General features: G+C 40.2%; 3 protein-coding genes across 6 annotated transcripts in view; 2 read left to right on the forward strand and 1 right to left on the reverse strand.

The window, feature by feature from the left end:
• The window catches only part of LOC139637481 (olfactory receptor 2AT4-like), an 85,630-nt gene extending 84,959 nt beyond the window's left edge, over positions 1 to 671 (forward strand). The window contains exon 4 of the transcript XR_011694600.1: positions 13 to 671. The gene's annotated coding sequence lies outside the window, so the exon portion shown is untranslated. The remainder of the gene's footprint in view (positions 1 to 12) is intronic.
• A 9,151-nt stretch (positions 672 to 9,822) lies between these two features.
• On the reverse strand, positions 9,823 to 18,136 carry smyd4 (SET and MYND domain containing 4). The gene is made up of 10 exons (XM_071506204.1): positions 16,835 to 18,136; positions 16,309 to 16,453; positions 15,798 to 15,887; positions 13,182 to 14,205; positions 12,573 to 12,839; positions 12,008 to 12,189; positions 11,735 to 11,882; positions 11,508 to 11,624; positions 10,210 to 10,333; positions 9,823 to 10,034 (listed from the first exon to the last, which is right to left on the reverse strand). The coding sequence occupies exons 1-10, from the start codon at positions 16,966 to 16,968 to the stop codon at positions 9,911 to 9,913; spliced, it is 2,355 nt and encodes a 784-aa protein (XP_071362305.1). The 5' UTR covers positions 16,969 to 18,136; the 3' UTR covers positions 9,823 to 9,910.
• The window catches only part of LOC139637473 (replication protein A 70 kDa DNA-binding subunit-like), a 41,276-nt gene continuing 35,564 nt past the window's right edge, over positions 13,928 to 19,639 (forward strand). For 2 of the 4 annotated variants that reach the window (XM_071506208.1, XM_071506207.1), the window contains exons 1-3: positions 18,274 to 18,408; positions 18,901 to 18,948; positions 19,410 to 19,488. In XM_071506208.1, the coding sequence (XP_071362309.1) occupies positions 18,376 to 18,408; positions 18,901 to 18,948; positions 19,410 to 19,488 (160 nt within the window). In that variant the 5' untranslated portion in view covers positions 18,274 to 18,375. Of the gene's footprint in view, positions 14,066 to 18,273; positions 18,409 to 18,900; positions 18,949 to 19,409; positions 19,489 to 19,639 lie in introns of those variants that run through there. The other 2 variants (XM_071506209.1, XM_071506206.1) reach the window with 2 other exon arrangements.

Raw genomic sequence — 19,639 nt, forward strand, 5'->3', positions numbered from 1 at the left:
GTCTATCTGCAGACCTGCTCCTTAAACAGTACTCCGCCACTGGATGAATAAGAGATGAGGGGATGAGGGGATGAGGGAGGAGAGGAGAGGATGGAAGTGGATGAGAAGTGAAGAAGTGCAGTGGAGTCCAGTCAGAGCTGTGTGGGGATCAGGGTGTAAATAGATCTTGAGGAGCCGGTGTCATCTGTCCCAGGACCATTAATTAGTCATTTAGACTTGTAATGGAGTGAGCCGCAGCCAGACAGACACAACCGGTCAAACAAAGCCAAGTCACTCGGTCAGAGGAATTAGCTGTGGCTTCTGATCACTGGAAAACTATTACTGAGTCAAGGTATGATTAAACATATAACAGATATATTCTCTTTGTTGGATTCTTGGGTTTTCAGAGACACATGGAGGAGCATATGTAGGATAATTTATAAAATAATAGTAATATCATCTTATATATATTATAATATCATCAGAATTTCATCTTCAAAACAACACCAGTAAATGATAATGAGAAAGGGTATAAAAAAAGACAAAATATTCGATATGGGATCTCTAAAAATAGGCCAAAAGCATCGGAAGTCAGAAAAAGTTGGCACATCAAAACAACATAAAAGAGAATATTAAAAGCAAATTAAAGAGCTGTATGAAGGCTATATAAGTTCATAACTGGTGGTGCCCCAGTGGCTCACCCGGTAGAATGCATATCATGAAGGCTTATTACTGCAGCAGCCTGTGTTGGAGTCCGACCCGAGGCTATTTACTGAATGTCATCCCCTCTTTCTCTCTCTCTTCCTGACTTTCTGGTCTCTCTCTCTCTCTCTCTCTCTCTCTCTCTCTCTCTCTCTCTCACTGCAGCTATAGTAAAGGCAAAAACATCCCCAAAATTTAAAAAAAAAAAAAAAAAAAACATACTAAAAAGTACAGTATATAAATTCACAACTTTTTCTCGGTTAGTTCTTCTCTTTATATATGATATTATAATGTAATATAAAATGATTTATTTAAATCATATAATATTCCATTAACCATCCTACATGCCCATCAAATATCCGCCATATAATAAAAACTTAATATTCAATTTCAAGGTTGCAGATGAAGGATGTTTTCAAACCTTACAGTCACAGTGATGCATAAATGCATCATTTTTTAAATTACAGTCTTGACTGGGGGGTGTACTTTCCATGTGATGAATCACATTAATTCAGCGGTAATCCATAGTCCTCAAACTCTTAGGTTTTAGAATCTGAATGTAATACGATCTGGGAATCAATAGGTCAGGGGAGTGGTGAAGATCATGTTCACACACTTTCTTCTCTCAATAGATATAAGGCTCTTTAAATTCAGGTGATTCAACAGTTACAGTTCAGTTATGGAACACTGATTTGAAAATGATCATGTAACAGTGGATCAGTGGATGTGGGTACTTGACCTGCTAAGAGGATATTTAGATTGAATTACAGAGTACACAAGAGTCACACAAGAGTCCCTCAGGGTTATTATGACATTGTCTTGGTCAAAAACATGTTTGTAGTTCCTCTAATACCTATTTAACTTGTATGTTGTGTAGCCATGTTGTTTATTTAGTTGCAAGTATACCCTTAGGATATGAGGACTTCAGTGCAAATGAATATGACCAAGGAATCATGGGAGATAGGAGGTGATAACACACATAAACAGACATTCATGATTTTCTGTATATTTTTAACTCCCAGAAGCTGTTATGGTTTTACACAGTTAGTATTGACTCCTCCAGTAGCCACTTGGATTGGTTTACATCTCTTCCTGGTCCATAAAGAACATTAAGTTCCTAACGATCACGAAGCAAACAAATGATTGAATTACAAAATGGTTGATATCTGATGTTCAGCTGACCGCTGTTTGTCCTTCTGGCTGTCATTGACTGACAATATCGAGGCCCTCATGGCAGCTGAGACACTCCAGCTGAGGGGTGAAGTGTATCAGTGACACCTTGGAAAGTGGACCAACCACCTGAGTCAGGGGAAGACACTGGCTTCCCGCCAGTCCTGTTAGAAGGGGTTAATCAGTCCCAGTGCTGGGTGATACTGTTTCAGTACCACTATACACATAAAATGTTTTGGAAAATGGGATTTACTTCCATTTGTCTGTTAGATAATTGCGCTACAGATACTGCATTGCATGCTTTCTTTCTTTCCTTACAAAATGTGCTCAGTCACTCATTTGAGTACATAATACCCTATCCTAGCTTTCTATTTTTGGTCACATTTTATTTTAATACAGTAGTACATTGCTGATACTGAACTTTCAAACCACTACAAGGCCATCAGGTGTCATTACAGGCTGTTTGCTTTGAGGGAATATAACACTGAGGTAGGTGTTCGACAGTAGTTTGGTGTCTAGTTTAAGTTTAAAACTGGGGTCAGGATTAACATGGGTCAGGGTCAGGGTTCTCATTTGGGTTCAGTTTAAGTCAAGAGTTTGAGTTTCCAGTGTTTGCAGAGGTCATCAGATAATCAAGTGACAATGTTGTTTAAACTTTTGTTACCAAACTCTTAAATACCTGCACTCATCTATCCAAAAACAGTAAAATATAGCAAATAAAAAGGACAGATAAAGGACTACAAAACCATCTTTGCAGAACAGAGCCATTTACATTTACATGCCGATTGTGGCCTTGCCATCCTGACATCACTTTCTCAACATCCCTCAGTAAACCTTGGCACTGGCAGGCTGTCCTGAACAGACAAAGTAAGAGATGATATTTATGTTTGGCAGGGCCAGGCAATCATATCCATCCATCAGCAGCTAGATTGCTCATCACTTCCACCCACAGTCAGGGTGAACTTTCCTGGGGCAAGCTGCCGCTGATCTGCTCTGCACCCAGGCCAGTGGGATAGTGTGGAGATTGACGACGAGTGACCAGACTCTACGGCTCTCGTCTCACATTTATTCAATAATTAATGTATTTGTAGCTGCTTAGAGACGTGCGATGTGAGAACTCCAAAACTGTGTGTGGTGAAAGAGGGAAGTTAGGAAAAGTTAGCAGCCACCAAACAGATGTGGAAATTAACTGTGTATTTACTCAAATACTGTTCTTAAGCAGAATTTCAGTACTTCACTTGAGTATTTCTATTTTCTTCTACTTTATACTTCTACTTCACTACATTTCAGAGGAATTATTGTACTTTTTACTCCACAACATTTACTTGACAGCTGCATTTACCAGTTACATTGCATTTATATATCAGGTCTACGTCTCCGGTTGAAGGTCCAACAAAGACACAATTCCCCACTAAATCTCTCACCTGGTTTTATTATATAACTGTTCAAATCCCAGAGAGGTTAAATTATCCAACAGTACAAAGACAAGAAAAAATTTAAAATATGGATGCGAATTCTTGTGGCTGAACTTTGTTTCTGCTTCTCTCTTGTCCCATTAATCATCTAACGACCTCTCATCTTGTGCCCTATTGGAGGGTGACCTACCCCTAGGTCGAGGAGCACTAAAAAACCAACTCTATATAAAGTAATTAAAACCGCCTTGACCAGCATCAACAGTTAAACACTGCTTACACATTGATGCATCAGTAGGAACAGTCTCATAATCTCATATACTGTATAATTATATCAGCCACAGGAGGCACTATTGATACTTTAAGTACATTTTGCAGATAATACTTTAGTACTTTTACTTAAATCGGATTTTGAATGAAGGATCTTTACTTGTAATGGAGTATTTTTACCAGATAATCAGTTGACCAAGCTCATGAAGACTCATACAGTAGAAATGATGGTATCAGTGGGGACAGATGCATTTAACTATTGGATAAAAAGAACCTCAAGCAAACTTAGATGTGTGTTTGTTTGCTGGTGCTGACATGCGTTTCTGGGAATCATCGCAGTAGTGAGACCTGTTTTTAACAGGAGGACCAACAAGCATTATCTCTACTGATGTCCTTGAACACAACACCAAATCCCAACCTGTTCTGCAGCTGATCCCACACTTTTGTTTTGCAGGGAGAAAGTTAAAAGGAAATTTCCCTACAGAGAGCAATAAAGGATCACATTACATTACAGGGAGGGATAACTGATTAATAAGAAGCATGAGCAATCATAGGGGTAAATGTCTTCATCATCCATCCACGTTTCACCACAGTGCTGAAAATACTTGTGCCATTACGGCTGAGAACAGTGGGGGACATTCACAGAGAAAAGAAGGTGGGGATAGATGGGCGAAGAGGAGGAGGAGATTATCTTACATTTATTATGGTGGAGCAAATTAAACAGGGGAGGTCATTATTTTTATCTGGAGAGAAGAGAGAGAGGGACCTATTCTTAGCTTTCACCCCTATGGCTGGTCGACAAGATAGCTCTACAGTTTTATGTGAGCCCAAACTACTGCTTCATCAAACACACAAAAGAGAAGAAAACATCCACTTCTTTTGAAATTATTATGAGATTGTCAGATGAGTACACTTTTATGGCAGTTATGAAAAAAGAAAACAAAAAGAGTTGAAGGCCTTTTATTCCTCACTAAACATATTTAGTTCCCCAGAAGGCAGAGGGGACTGCTGATGCCACAGAATATAAACTAAGTAAATAAATAAATTTCCCCAAGGGCGACTTTCTCCTCAATATTTTTTTATTTGCTTTTTGGGAAGTATGTCACCTTTGTTATTGTCCCCTGGAGTGGGATGAATAATGTCAGCAATATTCGGCTTTCATATCTAGGAACATCATAACAAGAGAGCAGACACTAGTCAGGAGATGGAAGAGTGCGTTCCTCTATAGAGCCTGTCAACAACAGCTCCTCTGACTGTGGAAGATAACATGACCACAATGAAACCAAAATTAGATAATTATTAAATAAAAACTGCAACATGCAAATAAGAGCTACTAAAATTGTTGAGGGTTTAAATCCCAAGAACCAGCTGACGTAAGTCCAATTTAACTGACCAAAGTCAAAAACCAAAAACAACTATACTAAGAGTCAAAGTTCAGCATGTGAACCACATCTATGATCCTGTTGTGCTCACAATAATAAGTTCATAAGTCAAAACTTTGATCTGACCGTGGTGCTATAGGGAAAAAGTCAGGGGATCACCAGGATTCATTGTTGAATATCTGCACAAAATGTCACGGCCATACATCCAACAGTTAAGATTATTTCAGTCCGGACCAAAGTGGTGGAGCGACCCGCCGGCCCACCAGTCGACAGACCGACATTGCCATCCCCAGAGCTAAAGTGCAGAAGATTGGAGTGCCAGTCAAAGCCTAACCTTGTGTTTTCAAGCTGCTTAGTCATAGGTGTGTGACTGTGTTCTAGCAAGGTGAACAGTCTTTTTAGGAGAGTGATTGCTGGTGGGTCTGTCGGCCAGCTGACTCTCACCTTGTCCAGTGGTGTACACGTGCCAAATTTAGCAAGGCCCTCTCTCTCCACAGCTGAAATTGCATCAGCCCTCATACACATAGATCGTGATTCATTCAACCTATGACCCCTGTCTCTCTCTTTCTAACAATGATTTGGATGTTGAAATTGCAGCCTACAAGTGCAGGCAAAAAATACTAATGAATGTTTCTATTTTTGCTCCATCAGAAATTGAGAGCAACTGAGTCTATCCAAACTGTTTTAAATTCATCACTGTACTTAACATTCAGTCGGGCATGACTATGATTTACTGTCAGCCATTTCCATAATAGTTGGTAATAACCTTGCCTGTGTAAGAGAGCGATGGGGATTTTATTTTTACATGAGCACCAGCCACATTACCATCATTTGCATCATGTATCAGATGTCCTCCGCTGTGGAGAGAGGGGCTGAAAGATGGAGCATAGGAGGAGGCTGACTAAAGGAACAAATCCACTTAAAGGCAGATGCAGACATCGGAGAGTTTGAGGGGGTTGGAGCTCTCAGAGTGAGGAGTGAGGGGCTCATGTAACTATCAGGATGCGGGTGTGGTGGTCAGAGGGGATATTTTGTCCGATAAAGGTTAACATGAGACCCTACACAGGGGTCTGCAGGGATTATACAAAGCGCAGGTTGATGGATGAGTGGTGAAAGGGAGGTCAGTGGGATCATTGCTATGTACTATGAAAAGACGTTATGATGAAAGCGACAAAAATGACAAAGAGCTTAATGTGAAACTGACTGCTTTGCTTACCTGTTGCTTTAGGTATTCAGCTTTTGGGCTGTGTTTCTCAGTTTGACTAAAGCATCTTTGGGAATGATATGGAGACAATGATTTTAAGAATCAGGCATCTGCTCATCTATTGGTCATCAACTGGACTGTCAGCCTGACAGTCATGCCTAGAAAACTAAACACCAAAATAAAGAACACAGGTTCCCCAAAAATTTGAAAACCCAGTGAAATGGCAACAAAAAAAGGGTAACAAACTAAAACTTGACGTGCTGGTGGTGCTAGATGAAAAGTTGGGGGATCATCAAAGTCATATTTCATCCTCAGGGGAACATGAATATCTTTATTTATTTAATTACATGACCTATCACCCAACAGTTGTTGAAATATTTCAGGCTGGAACGACCAACCAACCAAACAACCAACCAACCAACATTATCATGCCACAAGCATGGCTATAACTGTCCCCCCATATTAAGGCCTAAAAGTCAGGACATCCCAGCCTCTGCTGCATGATTTGTGAGCTTTTGTTTTGAAATCTCCCCCAAATTAATGGCAGAGCAGTATAAAATTGCTGGAATACTCCTTTACTGTGATTTGTGACACTAATCCAGTTTCTTTACCCCTCAAGTTGTTGTAATATTGTGCAGTTTTATTAGTTTCAGGTTCTTCTTATGACAGTTTGGTTTGTGATCACATGATGTCTTTGCATTGTCAAAGGTACGCAGCAGTAATGACATACATCATTTCTCATCCTGTTGGAAATTAACTGAGTACATTTACCCAAATACAGTTTTTAGGTACTTGTACTTTATGTGAGTATTTCTATTTTATGCAACTTTATACTTCTGCTCCACTCCACATTTCAAAGGTAAACATTTGACAGCTTTAGTTACTAGTCATTTTTCAGATTCAGATTGTATAATACATATTTTTCTGAATGGTCCATGCATGAGTACTTTTACTCATGAGCACTTTGTCTACCACTGACAGATGCTAGTAGCAAGTGTTTGGACTTCACAGTCAGTATGTTGGTCTTTTCTTTCACTTTACCATTCCAGCCACACCTTCAGACTCAAGGTCAGAGTTCATTGTTATGGTTACGGCTGTGTATATAATTCATGCAGGGGTGGTTGTCATGTTGAGGACCAACAGCTTACGGGATACAAGCTGAGTGTGTGTCACAGATATCGACGCAGACCTTGTTACAGAAGACACACACACAGGCAACAGCTCTTTGTTTTGCGGTCTGGCCAGTTTTGATTGCATTATGTATAGCAAGACATCTGATAAGACTGAGATCACAGCCACTGGAAATGGCCTCAAATGGCACTGGGCAGTCAAATTAGTAACTTGTGATCTGATACTGGAGCAGCAAGGAGACGGCTTATCCGTGCCGACTGCGTTTCTCTTTCTCATCCTCCTCGTCCCTCCCCGCTGCACAGTCTTATTTCACTCGTCTGACTCCTGTTCAGCATGAGCTCAAGTTTTCCCTCTCAGCTCCTGACTGATATAGAAGCACACATGACTGAGCAAACAAATACAGGAAGAACAAACAAACAAACAAATAGCTGGGAAGACAGAATAAGCAGAGATATACAGAGTCTCAGACACGGGAAGTGTACACACAAATACAATGGGAATCTGCGCTGGTCGATGGTTATTCCTCTGTGGTAAAAATACCAATGAGAAACTTTGCCATTTTAACTTGTCTTTGATCAGGGTGTTACAGGGGGATGTTCCTGGATTTTAACATTCAGATACTGTAGCTTTATTATCTCCACGAATACTGTGACAACTATGTTGTCACCCGCTCTGCATTTGGGGTTGTTAAGATGCATTAGTGAACATCTATTGTGTGCTGTACCACTTTATCTCTGGCTCTGCATTTATAGATTTTTAGGCTACATCTGTGACTCTTCCCCTGTTATCTGTCATGTCATGTTAACATTATGTTAATATACAGTAGCTCATTAGGATAAACTGTGCAAAAAGGGACATTACTTTGTCAAGTGGCAACAGACTGTAGGCCACATCAGCGATTTATACGAGAAAGTTACCTGTTAAAAATACAACTTGGAGTCACTTTTACTTTACAATATAGCATCCTGAAGTATGTTTTTCTTATATTTTGTATAGTGGCAAACTGAGGTGGTTTCACATTCATTCATGCCAGCTAGTTGGAACATAACAAAATATACAAGAATTTGTAAACATTCAATATTTTAACACAAAATAAGATTAACTAATCCGGGGTAATTGAAAATTGATTTTGAAGATACAATTTTCTGTTTGCAGCACTGATTGTCAGAGGATATATTTGCCTTTAATATTTATGTTTTCAAGAAGGTTGCATCAACTTGTGCATAATTTCAGTTAAAGCTGCAATTGAAAGAAAATAAACTGAAAAATATTTTGATAATCACTAAGTGATAAGTAATTTTTCAAGCAAAACAAGAATTTACTGATGTGACTTTGGGCTCTAGGATATTTTGATGAGCATTTGTAAGTGCCTTCTGATGTTTCATAGGCCAAATGATTAATTGAGAAAATAATCAGAAGATTCATAGACAATGAAAATAATTGTCTCTGAAAAGACTTAATGAAAGAGTAATAAACCCCTTGGATTAATTCCTGTGATACAATCACACTGTTTTTCATTCTCTGCTGACTTCAGCTTAGTTCCAACAGTTCTTCAATTGCTTTACATTTTTTGGTTTGGTACCCTGCAGTGACCTTGTCACCACAGCAATCAGCAGAAACCTGCCCAGTGGAGCCTTTTAGGTTAAATGTTACACCACTCCTCAGCTAATTTCACCATCTGCCTCTGAGTTATTCATCTTGACCTTGACTTTCTTTATGCACGCATCCACATCTGTCAGATTGGCTGGCCTCCAGATACTGGTGATGTCTAACTGGCAGATGCCTCAGGAGTTCCAGCTGTGATTGAGAATTTATTGTCCCTGCTGAACATCAGCTTTCATCCATCTTAGAAAACCAACAAGCCTCCACAGCAGAGCTTTACAGTAATTCCAACCCCTTATTACTAAGTTGTTTATATGGCACCCTAGGGTTTATTTCTTGTCCACCAGTTACATAGTTGAAAGCTTAAAGAGAAAAAAAAATTAAAGCCTTGACATAATGCTTTAATAGAACTGTCTCATAAAGACTTTTAAAATCAAGGTATAGAGGTCTTGGAGGACACAAAGGTGGGTACTGTAGGTTCAAGAGTCACAGCTACATCTTTGTTCCAGCCATCCAAGCATGAAATTGAATTTGTCAGAGGATAACTGCTGCCACCTAAAGGTCAGAAGGCTACCTCTACTGTATGTATATGCAGCTGAAATGTATTTGCAGATTGTACAGACAGATTAAGCTGCTACAATTTGAAGCATTTCTTGACAGGCTTCAAACAAAAAGATCATGAAAAACACACACACACACACACACACACACACACACACACACACACTTCAGTTTCATTTAGAGAAACACGTTTAACCTGGAAGCACCTGGTGGATAAGTTGACTCACACTGCAAGACCACCGCTGAAGCATGAAATTGAAATTATTGATGGATACATTCTGACACCAAGGGGTCAGAGAGCCACGATGCACTGCATGTGTACCAGTGGTCATTTGGCATCTGTGCAGACTTACACGCTGCTTCCAAAACAGTATTATTATTAAGGCAGTAATAAATGCTTGCGCTTACATCAGATAATTTCACAGTTTTATTCATTTTCACTGAGTACAAAACTGTAATTAAATTGTAAAATTGTTCCCTCTTGTGATTATTTAAGGCTACCCTCGCAGACAGTCCTCCATGGCTTGCAGCTCCTGTAATTCATTGCAGTGAGGGCCCCAGTGAAGGCAGAGCAGTCGTCTGACCTTGGGGATGACAGAGAGGGCCGGGTCTCTGGCACCACTGGGAGAAGGAGAGGGGAAAGACACAGAGCTGTTATTTCTACTTATAATATCAGTCAAAACAATAAGATAGTTACTTAATTGATTAATTAAGATGGTTAAGAGAGTTACTTGTACAATTGCACTGTGAGTTCACACATACATTTCCCTCTCTGTCCACAGTATGACTTACTCACCCATTGAAGTGTAGCTGAGCTAATTTGAAGAGTTGTTGACCCAGTTCAATACTGTCCTCTCCGTACTGGGTGCAAATAGCTACGGCACTTCGCTCCAGGTGAGAAGCTGCATTATTCCAATCACCTACAGGAAGCAAAGCAGTGAGAGTGCAAAGTCATAACTACGCACAGCTCTCGTCACGACCAAAGCTGGAAGTTATTTGATACCCCAGGGTGTCTGACAGTTCCGTTATTGGTTTCTTGGCTTTAGCTACTATATCTAAAATTAAACATGACATTATTACACATTTCTGCTGATTATCACAGCATCATGTGGCCATGTGCATGTTCAGCAGCTGCCAGGATTACTCCTCTTTTTAAGTCTGTACCTGGTTTTGGGAAAAGTGTCAAGGTGGTTATTTCTGACCTAAAAATAAGCCCTCCACTGCTACACTGCTGCCCCAGCCAGCAATGCTTTTACACCTGCTGGAAAAGCACATTAAGCTAATGGTGTTCCTATCAGTTTTTAATGGTCTTCTCTACTGTTTGACGGAGCATATTTATAGACATCTTTTACATCAAATAAACTCAACCTGATTCTGCCATCTCTATTCTCACATGATTATAGTATGTTTAGCCTCAAACAATCCCCAGTTTGCACTGTGGCTTTTAGAAACCAGATGTCATGTGCCAACCATCCAGGAAGTTAATTAACGACTAACGATTAAAGACTATACAGTGTTATACAACAGTAGAGATGGTCGTTAATGGTAAAAGTCCATCTTATAAAAACTGAATATTCCCATGGATAATAAATAATATAATTATATCACGTAAAATTAATTATGTTTTCTTATTTTAAACTGTTATCATATTGTACATGTCTGTAAATTTTTATCAGTATCATTTTTGACTGAACTGTATATTATGACCATTTTTTATTCAACTATGCAATTTGTAACATATTTTATTTCTTACTTTTTTCCATACTGTTTTTGTTCATAAAGAGAGGTGGGGAATTGAAAAATAGCCTTTATTGTACTTAAAATGGAAACTTGCCATTCATTCTATTCAGACCGACAGACATTCCTACTGTTTGGCAGAGATGCACATTAAGCATTAATGGACAAGTCAAACATTTGTGTGACCATTAGAGGATTAACCCAGTTTTTAAGAAACTACATGTAGATATCCAGCCGACAGACAAACAGAACAGGACAGAACAGAGCAAAAACATAACCCCTGACTCTGTTAGTGAAGGAAGGGGTTGTATTAACCACACAGCTCACATGCAACTACTCATGCATTATATTTCTCACCCATTGTGGCATATGCTCTGGCCATTGCATCAGCCAGCTCCCCGTGTACGGGGTGTGTCTCTGCAAGGATTAATCCGGACTGACACTGAGCCCTCTTCAACAGACTCAGAGCCTCGTCTGAGGGAAGCAGAGCAGCAGAACAACATGGAGATGTAACAAAGACCTTCTGAACAAATGACAATGACACATTACTGTATCTACATTCTGTATCAGCAGTTGTTTCTCACCCGGCCTCTCTCTCTCCATGAGCTCCACAGCCTTCTCCAGGTCGACCCTGATCTCCTGCAGCCAGCAGCTCACTTCAGATGAGGATATACAGTGACCACAGGATGACTGCGAACAAATAAATGCTGCGCCTTTGTCCACACCGCTTTTCTGAAAATCATACAGTGTCTCAAATGATTCAGAAGGAAATGTCAGCAGCAGTAGGGTAAATCTTGAGAGTAAAAAAAAAAAGTAAGTGTAAAGAAGAATCCACAGTGGCACAAACTAACACGCACTTTGACAGATCCTCTGCACTTTCCACACAGGAGTCCAGACCCGCCCGCCCGCTGCTGTCTGCCCTCTGTACCTTCCTCCACCTCCTGGGTCTGGGTGCAGGCCTCACACTGACACAGGAAATAGTATTGTTCCTGCAGGAGACGCTGGCGTTCTCGGGTCACCATCCTACTGCTGTGAGGACCTGAAGGGGAGACAGTTTGGTGATACTGGAATAACTTATACATAAAGCAAGATCAACAAGGTGATAAGATGGTTATAGAACCACAGAGCAAGTTGTAAACAACGACATGATCATTTCTATAGAGAGTGCTGTAGTGCTCTGTAATCCTTTGATATAATAATGTGATCATATTTTAGAGATACCAGTTTGTTTTTTGACAAATAAATCTGCACAATTTTTACAAAAATACATTGAAATATAAACATTCTGTGTTCTCAGGTTCTGTATTGCTCTGTACTTCTACTACTGTGTTTTAACATCTGTATGCGCCCTGACAGTGACATCTATTAATCTCCAATCAAAGTGATTCTGATTCATACAAATGTTCATAATCATTTTCTTACCATAGCAGTGCAGGATCTCCTGTCCTGGAGTGATACCTTTGGCTGCTCTGACAGTTACAGTGACTCCGCGCGCTGAGCTTCCGCGCTCGGCTACACTCTCACTGAAGTCTGCAGACAGATCCAATCCAAGGGGATCAATGCTCGTTCCAGTGCTGAACACCAGGCTGGTGTTGGGACAGCAGGAGTGATTCAGAAGACTAAGAGTTGGAAATATTGCCGTAGCAATGCGGATTTCCTGGCTGGACTGCACTGGTGAGTTTGCTGCTCCTGTCAGATGCAAAGACCAGAAAGTAAAGATAAGTGTGTGACTCGAGAACATTCATGGCAGGAGATGCGATTATTAAAAAGGCACCAATTCTTCTACAGTGGATTGTACCACACTATAAGCATTGATGCACTTACAGAGGAACTGAATCAATTAATAAGTTGATCACCAGAAAATAATTTGACAACAATTTTAGATAAATAATTAAAAAAATTACTGGTTCGAACTAACTCAAATGCAGATGCAACACTCATTTTTAAAAGAGGGAAGAAACTGCTTACATTATTACAATTGTTTATTGCGACAAAATTTGAGGCAAGGTAAATATTCTGTATGAGAGTTACCTGTATCTTGCAACATGAGGATTGCCTGGGCGTTACACCTAAGCTGCAGGATGTGCCTCAGAACTACACTTCCCAGCAGCCACAGCTCCTCGCTCCAGTCTGCATTATGTCCCTCCTCGTCTGGTGATTGCCCATTTGCCCCTGAGGTGCTACTGAGGGCCCAAGTTGCAGGTGGAGGTCCTGCCTTACTCAGCCTCAGGTAGAGTGTTGCTACGGTAACAGCACTCAGGAAACGCAGAGCGGGGCTGTGGCGATTTAAGTGGTGCAGCAAGTGAAACACGCTCAGGTAGGAGTCACCGAAGTATGATGTAGAAGGATCGGGTTGATTTGTATGACTTGGACTGGACTCGCTGGACTCTCTGTTTAGACAGCTTGGCTCTGACTTTGTGTGCTCATCTCTGATTGTTTCCCTGGCCATTTGGACGTTTCTTAACCCCGCCTTTAGTGTGACCCTCAGAGCGAGCTGTGACATCACACCCATCACCATCAGATCTGCTCCCAGTGGACATTCCCAGCGGTGATGTTCTTCCCAGGCGTCCTGCTGACAGCCAGTTGAACAGTACCGGCTGTAACTACATCCCTCACACGGCACAGGACACAGCGTCTCAGTCAGACACCTGTGACAGAACCTGTGCTCTATTCCAAACACTCCTCTCTCTGTGTCCAGCCTTCCTCTCTTCCCTTTCACCTCCTCCATCCCTGGTATGAGGACACAGCTGTACGGCCTGTCATTAAGGATCACCTCCCCAGCTGCTATTCTCTCGGCAGCCACCAAGTGTCGACCTTTCTCCAGGCTGTAGCCAACGGTAACTTGGGGATGAATCCCACATGTGAGACGCTCAACAGATGGTGCTTTGACCACGTCTGGACCTTTATGATTTGAGGTAAGATTGTGATGATCTTCTTGTCTCTTTTGACCTCCAGAGAGCTGTTTGAGACACTGTGAGCGACGGTCCTCTAGTTTGTGTAAAAGATGAGAGGGGTAGCCATTCTTCACGGCCTTGTCAATATCGTCAAGGCATTCCTAAGGGAAAACAGAAATAATGGAGAAAATCCAAACTTATTAGCAAAACATAAGATGACTGACTTTTACCAACTTAGAAAAGTCATCATTTAGCAATAAAATGTTTAAAGTCTAGGAATGAGTATTAATCTAAACCTAAACCAGGAAACAAAGTCGTGAGAAGGCTGAGAAAGGAATAGTAAAGCCATTTCTGCCTGCATACACTGGAACAACTTGTGACTGATGCAAAAAAAAAAAGAAAAGAAACTAAATGAGTCAAACTAATGTGTGAAGCTTGGAAAAGGCAATTTGCTCACATTCTTTCCAATTTTCATTTGCTTCATAAGTAGTTTCAAGGTTTCACATATTATGTAGGCTTCTCTGCTATCTTTATGAACTTCTAAGATTATGAGAGATGTTTGAGTAAAACTGAGCAACAGCAGGAGAGAATGTTTCCTTGGCTTGGCCACAGTCAGTGGGGGTTAAGCTGAGGACCAGCAGCAGTAAACTGCTTGTTGTAGACCTAGATCATACAGGCTTCTTTACACTTTAGGTAACAAATTCAGGAGGATTATTACAACAGCTCAGCGAGTGTTTTAAAACTCATATGATGAGATGAGTGGTCATTGAAGCAAAGCAGGAAGTAGCAGGAATCTGAGCTTCATCCCTGGGTTAGTTAAACCTCAAAAGGCCAGAGAATAACTGGTTGTCCTGCATGTTTCAGATTTATTCTGTAGAGATAATGTGCCCTGCACGAGCGCTAACATCAGTCCATAACAGACTCTGGAATGTCCCTGACATGCCTCATTAGAGTTGAAAAAAAAAAATTGAATTTGTGAAACAAGGTTGAGCCAATTATCCAATCACGAGACTGATCGGCCTCAATAAAATGAGGCATTTTAGAAGATGAGCTCCTGGTTCCACAAGTACCTGAATATTTACAATGATCTCTCAATGATATTTCACTGGTTCATACAATGGAAATGGGCGAAATTATAGGGATACAGTTGCGCTCATGGTGAAACTGCTTCCAGACCACATGTCGACAGATTGGTGTTAGAGCCAAAATGTGTGTCCTCCAATCATACTCTCAGTTGGCAGTTGATTAGGTACACCATGTTAAACCTAATGCAGTCTAATACAGCAGCCCTGCAAAGAATCCTCCTTCAAGAGGTTTATATGATTCAGCTTTTATTGAAATTGTTTTGTTGTTGTAATATATAATGCAATACAGTTCAACAGCACCACAAACTGCACTCTCCAAAATGACCATAAAGTTGAATCAACGCTTCTCTAAAATGGTTTCAACACAAACTGAACACTATAACTGTCATGAAGGTGGGATCTATTGCAGATGTGCCTAATAAAGTGCCAACTGAGTGTTTATTGTGATACGTGAAAAGGTCAAAATCCTGACAAATTATTATAAAATCATTTATTTATGTGCTCTTGCAAATAATCTGCTATTTATAACTAGTTTCAACAGCAAAGTTAAGCCTGCGAGGGTACTGTTCTCATGCAATAACTGTAAGAACTGGTCTGCACAGCTTTTAATGATAATACAAGTGCTACACTGCTTCATTATCTAGTTGTAGAAGGTGGCTCCGTCTCACCTGGTAGTGCTGCAGATGGAGGAGTGCAGCCGAGCGGTTGGCATAACACAGAGACAGCTGCTCCGAAGTTTGGGGAGCAAAACATACACCCTGTCATGACAGGAGACAGAGAAGCTGAGTGTTGATGTGAATTAATTGGGACTGAGAGGCATGTCAACTTTAAGGCATACTGCCATTTAATCCCAAATGTATTTTTAGACTACTGCTCTCAAAATATAAATGTCTGACATATAATGGCTATAGATGAAAACATTTTTCTCTGGTGAACACTGGTGCTTCTGTATCACATCAGAGCTATTACACAACCATTATTACATTAAATGTAATCAACTGTAATACCATCAACTAAAACATGAATTAGAAAGTTAACATGGATAAAAGTAACTGTAAACATTAACGTAACAAGATCGAAAAAATATGCCCAATGGACATAATCAAAAGCTAAGTGGTATTTTGAATGGAATGATGGACTTTAACATCTATCCAGTCTTTGAGTTTGTTTTCACCTCACCTGTGAATAGTGGAGGGCAGCTGCAGCGTAGTCCCTGGACTTGAAGCTGGAGTTACCCCTCTCCCTGCATTTGGTTGCTTGCCCTGTGTCCTTCTGCACTGAGTATCCTGCAGAGATTGACTGCAGAAAATCAAGATCATCTTGGCTGAAAAACAAGAGATATATACCATTATAAGAATACACAGAGGAAACACTTTGTCTGTGAACTAAAGCAGTACCTTCAAAAACTTTCCCCAGCAGCATTATCTAGGAAGTTGGGCTTCATTGACTCCATTGAATTAATTATTTAATTTATTCACTTTGGACAATAGTTTGCTTTGGATAAGTTAATATCAGAAAAGTGGATCAATTGGTTCAGTCAACTACAATGCGGTGTCCTCTTGTAGTTGATCAAAACAGTAAGTTTTAATTAGTTTTATGGCCCCATGGCCAAGATTTCAGTTGGATAATAAACAGGGGTCTAACTGATCAGACAAGTGCTTTAAATCCACTGGTACTTGACTTCAGTTGTTAGCTAGCTGCTCACCTTGCCAGAGTTAAGGCACACTTAAAAACATCATCTATTTCAAGCTGGGATGTGAAATGCTCCTTTAACTCGGGGTCGAGTGCGGTCCATTTCTGTGCAACGTGATCTTGCCACTGGACGCACGGAGGATCCATCAGGAGGTGTACGAAAGCCTCATGTGCACCGCAGGGCAGCTTTGGGTTTATTTTGATTCCGTTTCACGCCACTTTTAAGCGGTGACTACATCGCTGTCAAGCTGGCTTTGACTCAAAGGGAGTTTCCGACAAGAACCTTCAAAATAAAGCCCGTACCCTGCCTTTGCTTTCTAAACAAAGGGAAATAAGACAAGCATAATTAAGGGTTGAGGAAAATGTGCTTCATGGCTAATAAACAAATTAAAACGCTCTGGAATGCCTTAAATTCATTGTCATAAACACAGCTGATTTCTCAGGTCAAGAAAAAGGTGAAGATGTAGGAGATTATTATAAATAACAAATCCAGAGTATTTTACCTTAGTTAATTTTCACATTTTACATGAATAATCTGGTGTCTTTACATTCCTAATCGCAGTTATACTGAACTCTAAAGTAATGTTATGTCTTATCGGATCACTTGTAGTCAGTTGTGTAACCCAAAGATCTGGGCCACATATAAATGCTGCCTCAGTGGGTCTACCAACCCCATTTAATACATACACCGTCCCACCAGCAGAAATAATTGAATCAACAAGTAAACTCATGTATCTGTAGTGGCCATTAGGGTTATCAGTAATGAAATGTTAACACACACAAATGAAATAAAGCAATAAAGCTTTTTATAAAACCTTAATCCTGACAGGTTTAAAGCCTTCATTAAAAAGGTTCAGCATAAGACAAAGCTGAAAGTCCATTTTTGGCCCCTACACTGCTAAAGGATTACTGTATTTAATAATAAAAGTTAACAAAGTAATATTCCACTGAAATCAAGTTTTATTTATAGAAGTAAAGTGTTTACCCAGTTGGTTGCACATTAGAAGAAACCTAAAGGCACAATCCACGAAAAGGCAGCTCCAGCATGTAAACAAACAGCACAAGATTAGAACCTGCTATCACAATAAAACAGACTGGCTGCTCTCAATACAGAGAAAGGCTCTAATATTGTTTTAGCCACAAGAAATAGATTGTTAAACTATTTATTCAGCCAACATTTATAATGCCTATTACATAAAATTAAAAATGGCAGATGAAAACAAATGTAATTCCAGGCTCTTTGAGGGCCGTGCCTGTGATGCTGTCCTGGGTGTTTAGTTCCTCTGCTCCCCTCAATTACAACACCCCTGCTCATGGTGGTGCTGTGCCATTATGTCTGCCACACAATATCCTGGCCACGTCATCTCTATTATTTTGAAGGCAGAAATGTACCATATCCGGTATAGTCCCCTTTGCGTGACGTAGCTTTTTGTGGGCATTGCGAAAGTATCGTTTGCCTTGCTTTTCTCGCGATAAGTCCCGCGCCTCTACCTTGGGTTACACAGGAAAACAGCTGAAGTCTGCCTGCTTTGGGAGCGACTTTACTGGGGAGACATGAGTGTAACACTCACAGAAGGGGCGGTTGAAGTAAATATGAATATTGATATAACCGAGTTGCCGTTTTCCTCTTGACTCGATGTTGCCAGGCTGATGTTTAGCCACGTAACGCTTACTAAGTGCACCATGCTAGCTCCGTGAGCTAATGAGATTTAAAGAGTCAGCTGCATCTACAGCTCACATATCTTTCACTTTGGTGGTCTTTGCAAAACATGTCAGATAATAGAGTTTCTCTACACATGGTGCTCGAGTAAATGCTGGTGTGCTCCACCTATTCAAATATTGACAACTATGCTATGATTAAGTAGTTAGAATAAAACCTTGATATTCGATCACTTCTTTCCAATAATTTTGGGTCCGGAGAGTGGATGAATCTCCGTTTAGCTTACAAGCTAATGTTTATCTGATAGGGGCAGTAAAAAATTATTGGCATCTCATTAGTCTCCAATATTTGACTTTATACCAGCAAGATGGTGATGATGTGCAGGAGGTACTGATACATGAAATTGTTTTGTTGTGTAGGCCCTGCTCAAAGGCTCACAGGTGAACAATCCCGTGCTGCAGCTGCTGGTGAGTAGATTTTAGGAGCCCACTTGGCCAGCTAGTCCAGCTATATTTTATTTCGAACTCCACTTTAGAAGGGTGCATGGATTCAATCTATTAGTGTGTGTAACTTGACATCATGATGTCAGTATAATGGGATATAGTACATTTTAAATGATAAACCAGTTATGGATTAAAATTAGGTAGAAGGGAGTTTCTGTTTTTTGACTTATTCAGTGAATTAAATTTGTGAATTTAAATTGAAGGTACTTCATCACATTGATGCAAATATGTAAAAATCCAAGATCGCTGTTTCACTCAGTCTTACTCAATGATGTCAGTGGTCTAGTACAACTAAAGACATTAAAGGAATATCTGTCTTTGCTATAATTTTTTTTATATGTGCTCTCATACTATGAAGTAAGTAAAGGCAAAATGACATAAAAGAAAATGAGTGATAATAAAGTATTGTTCCCTGTGTTTGTCAGAACATGCGTCTGATCAGTAACACCTCAGGCCCACCCAGGTTCAGGCTTATGATGAGTGACGGTCTGCACTTTTGGTCTTGTGAGTATCATGTGGTAACTTTGATACTTTGCTTTGATAAGGCACTGATAGGTCTCTGATGTGTTGTTGTTATCAACTATAAAATGCAGCAGTAGTGCTAAGGAAATTTTGCAGCTCAGAAGATCAGCTCTGAGATGTACGTGAGTATATT

The sequence above is a fragment of the Trachinotus anak genome, unplaced genomic scaffold (assembly GCF_046630095.1).
Source record: "Trachinotus anak isolate AG129_WGS33_773 ecotype Australia unplaced genomic scaffold, CSIRO_AGI_Tana_v1 ptg000020l, whole genome shotgun sequence".
Lineage (NCBI taxonomy): Eukaryota > Metazoa > Chordata > Actinopteri > Carangiformes > Carangidae > Trachinotus > Trachinotus anak.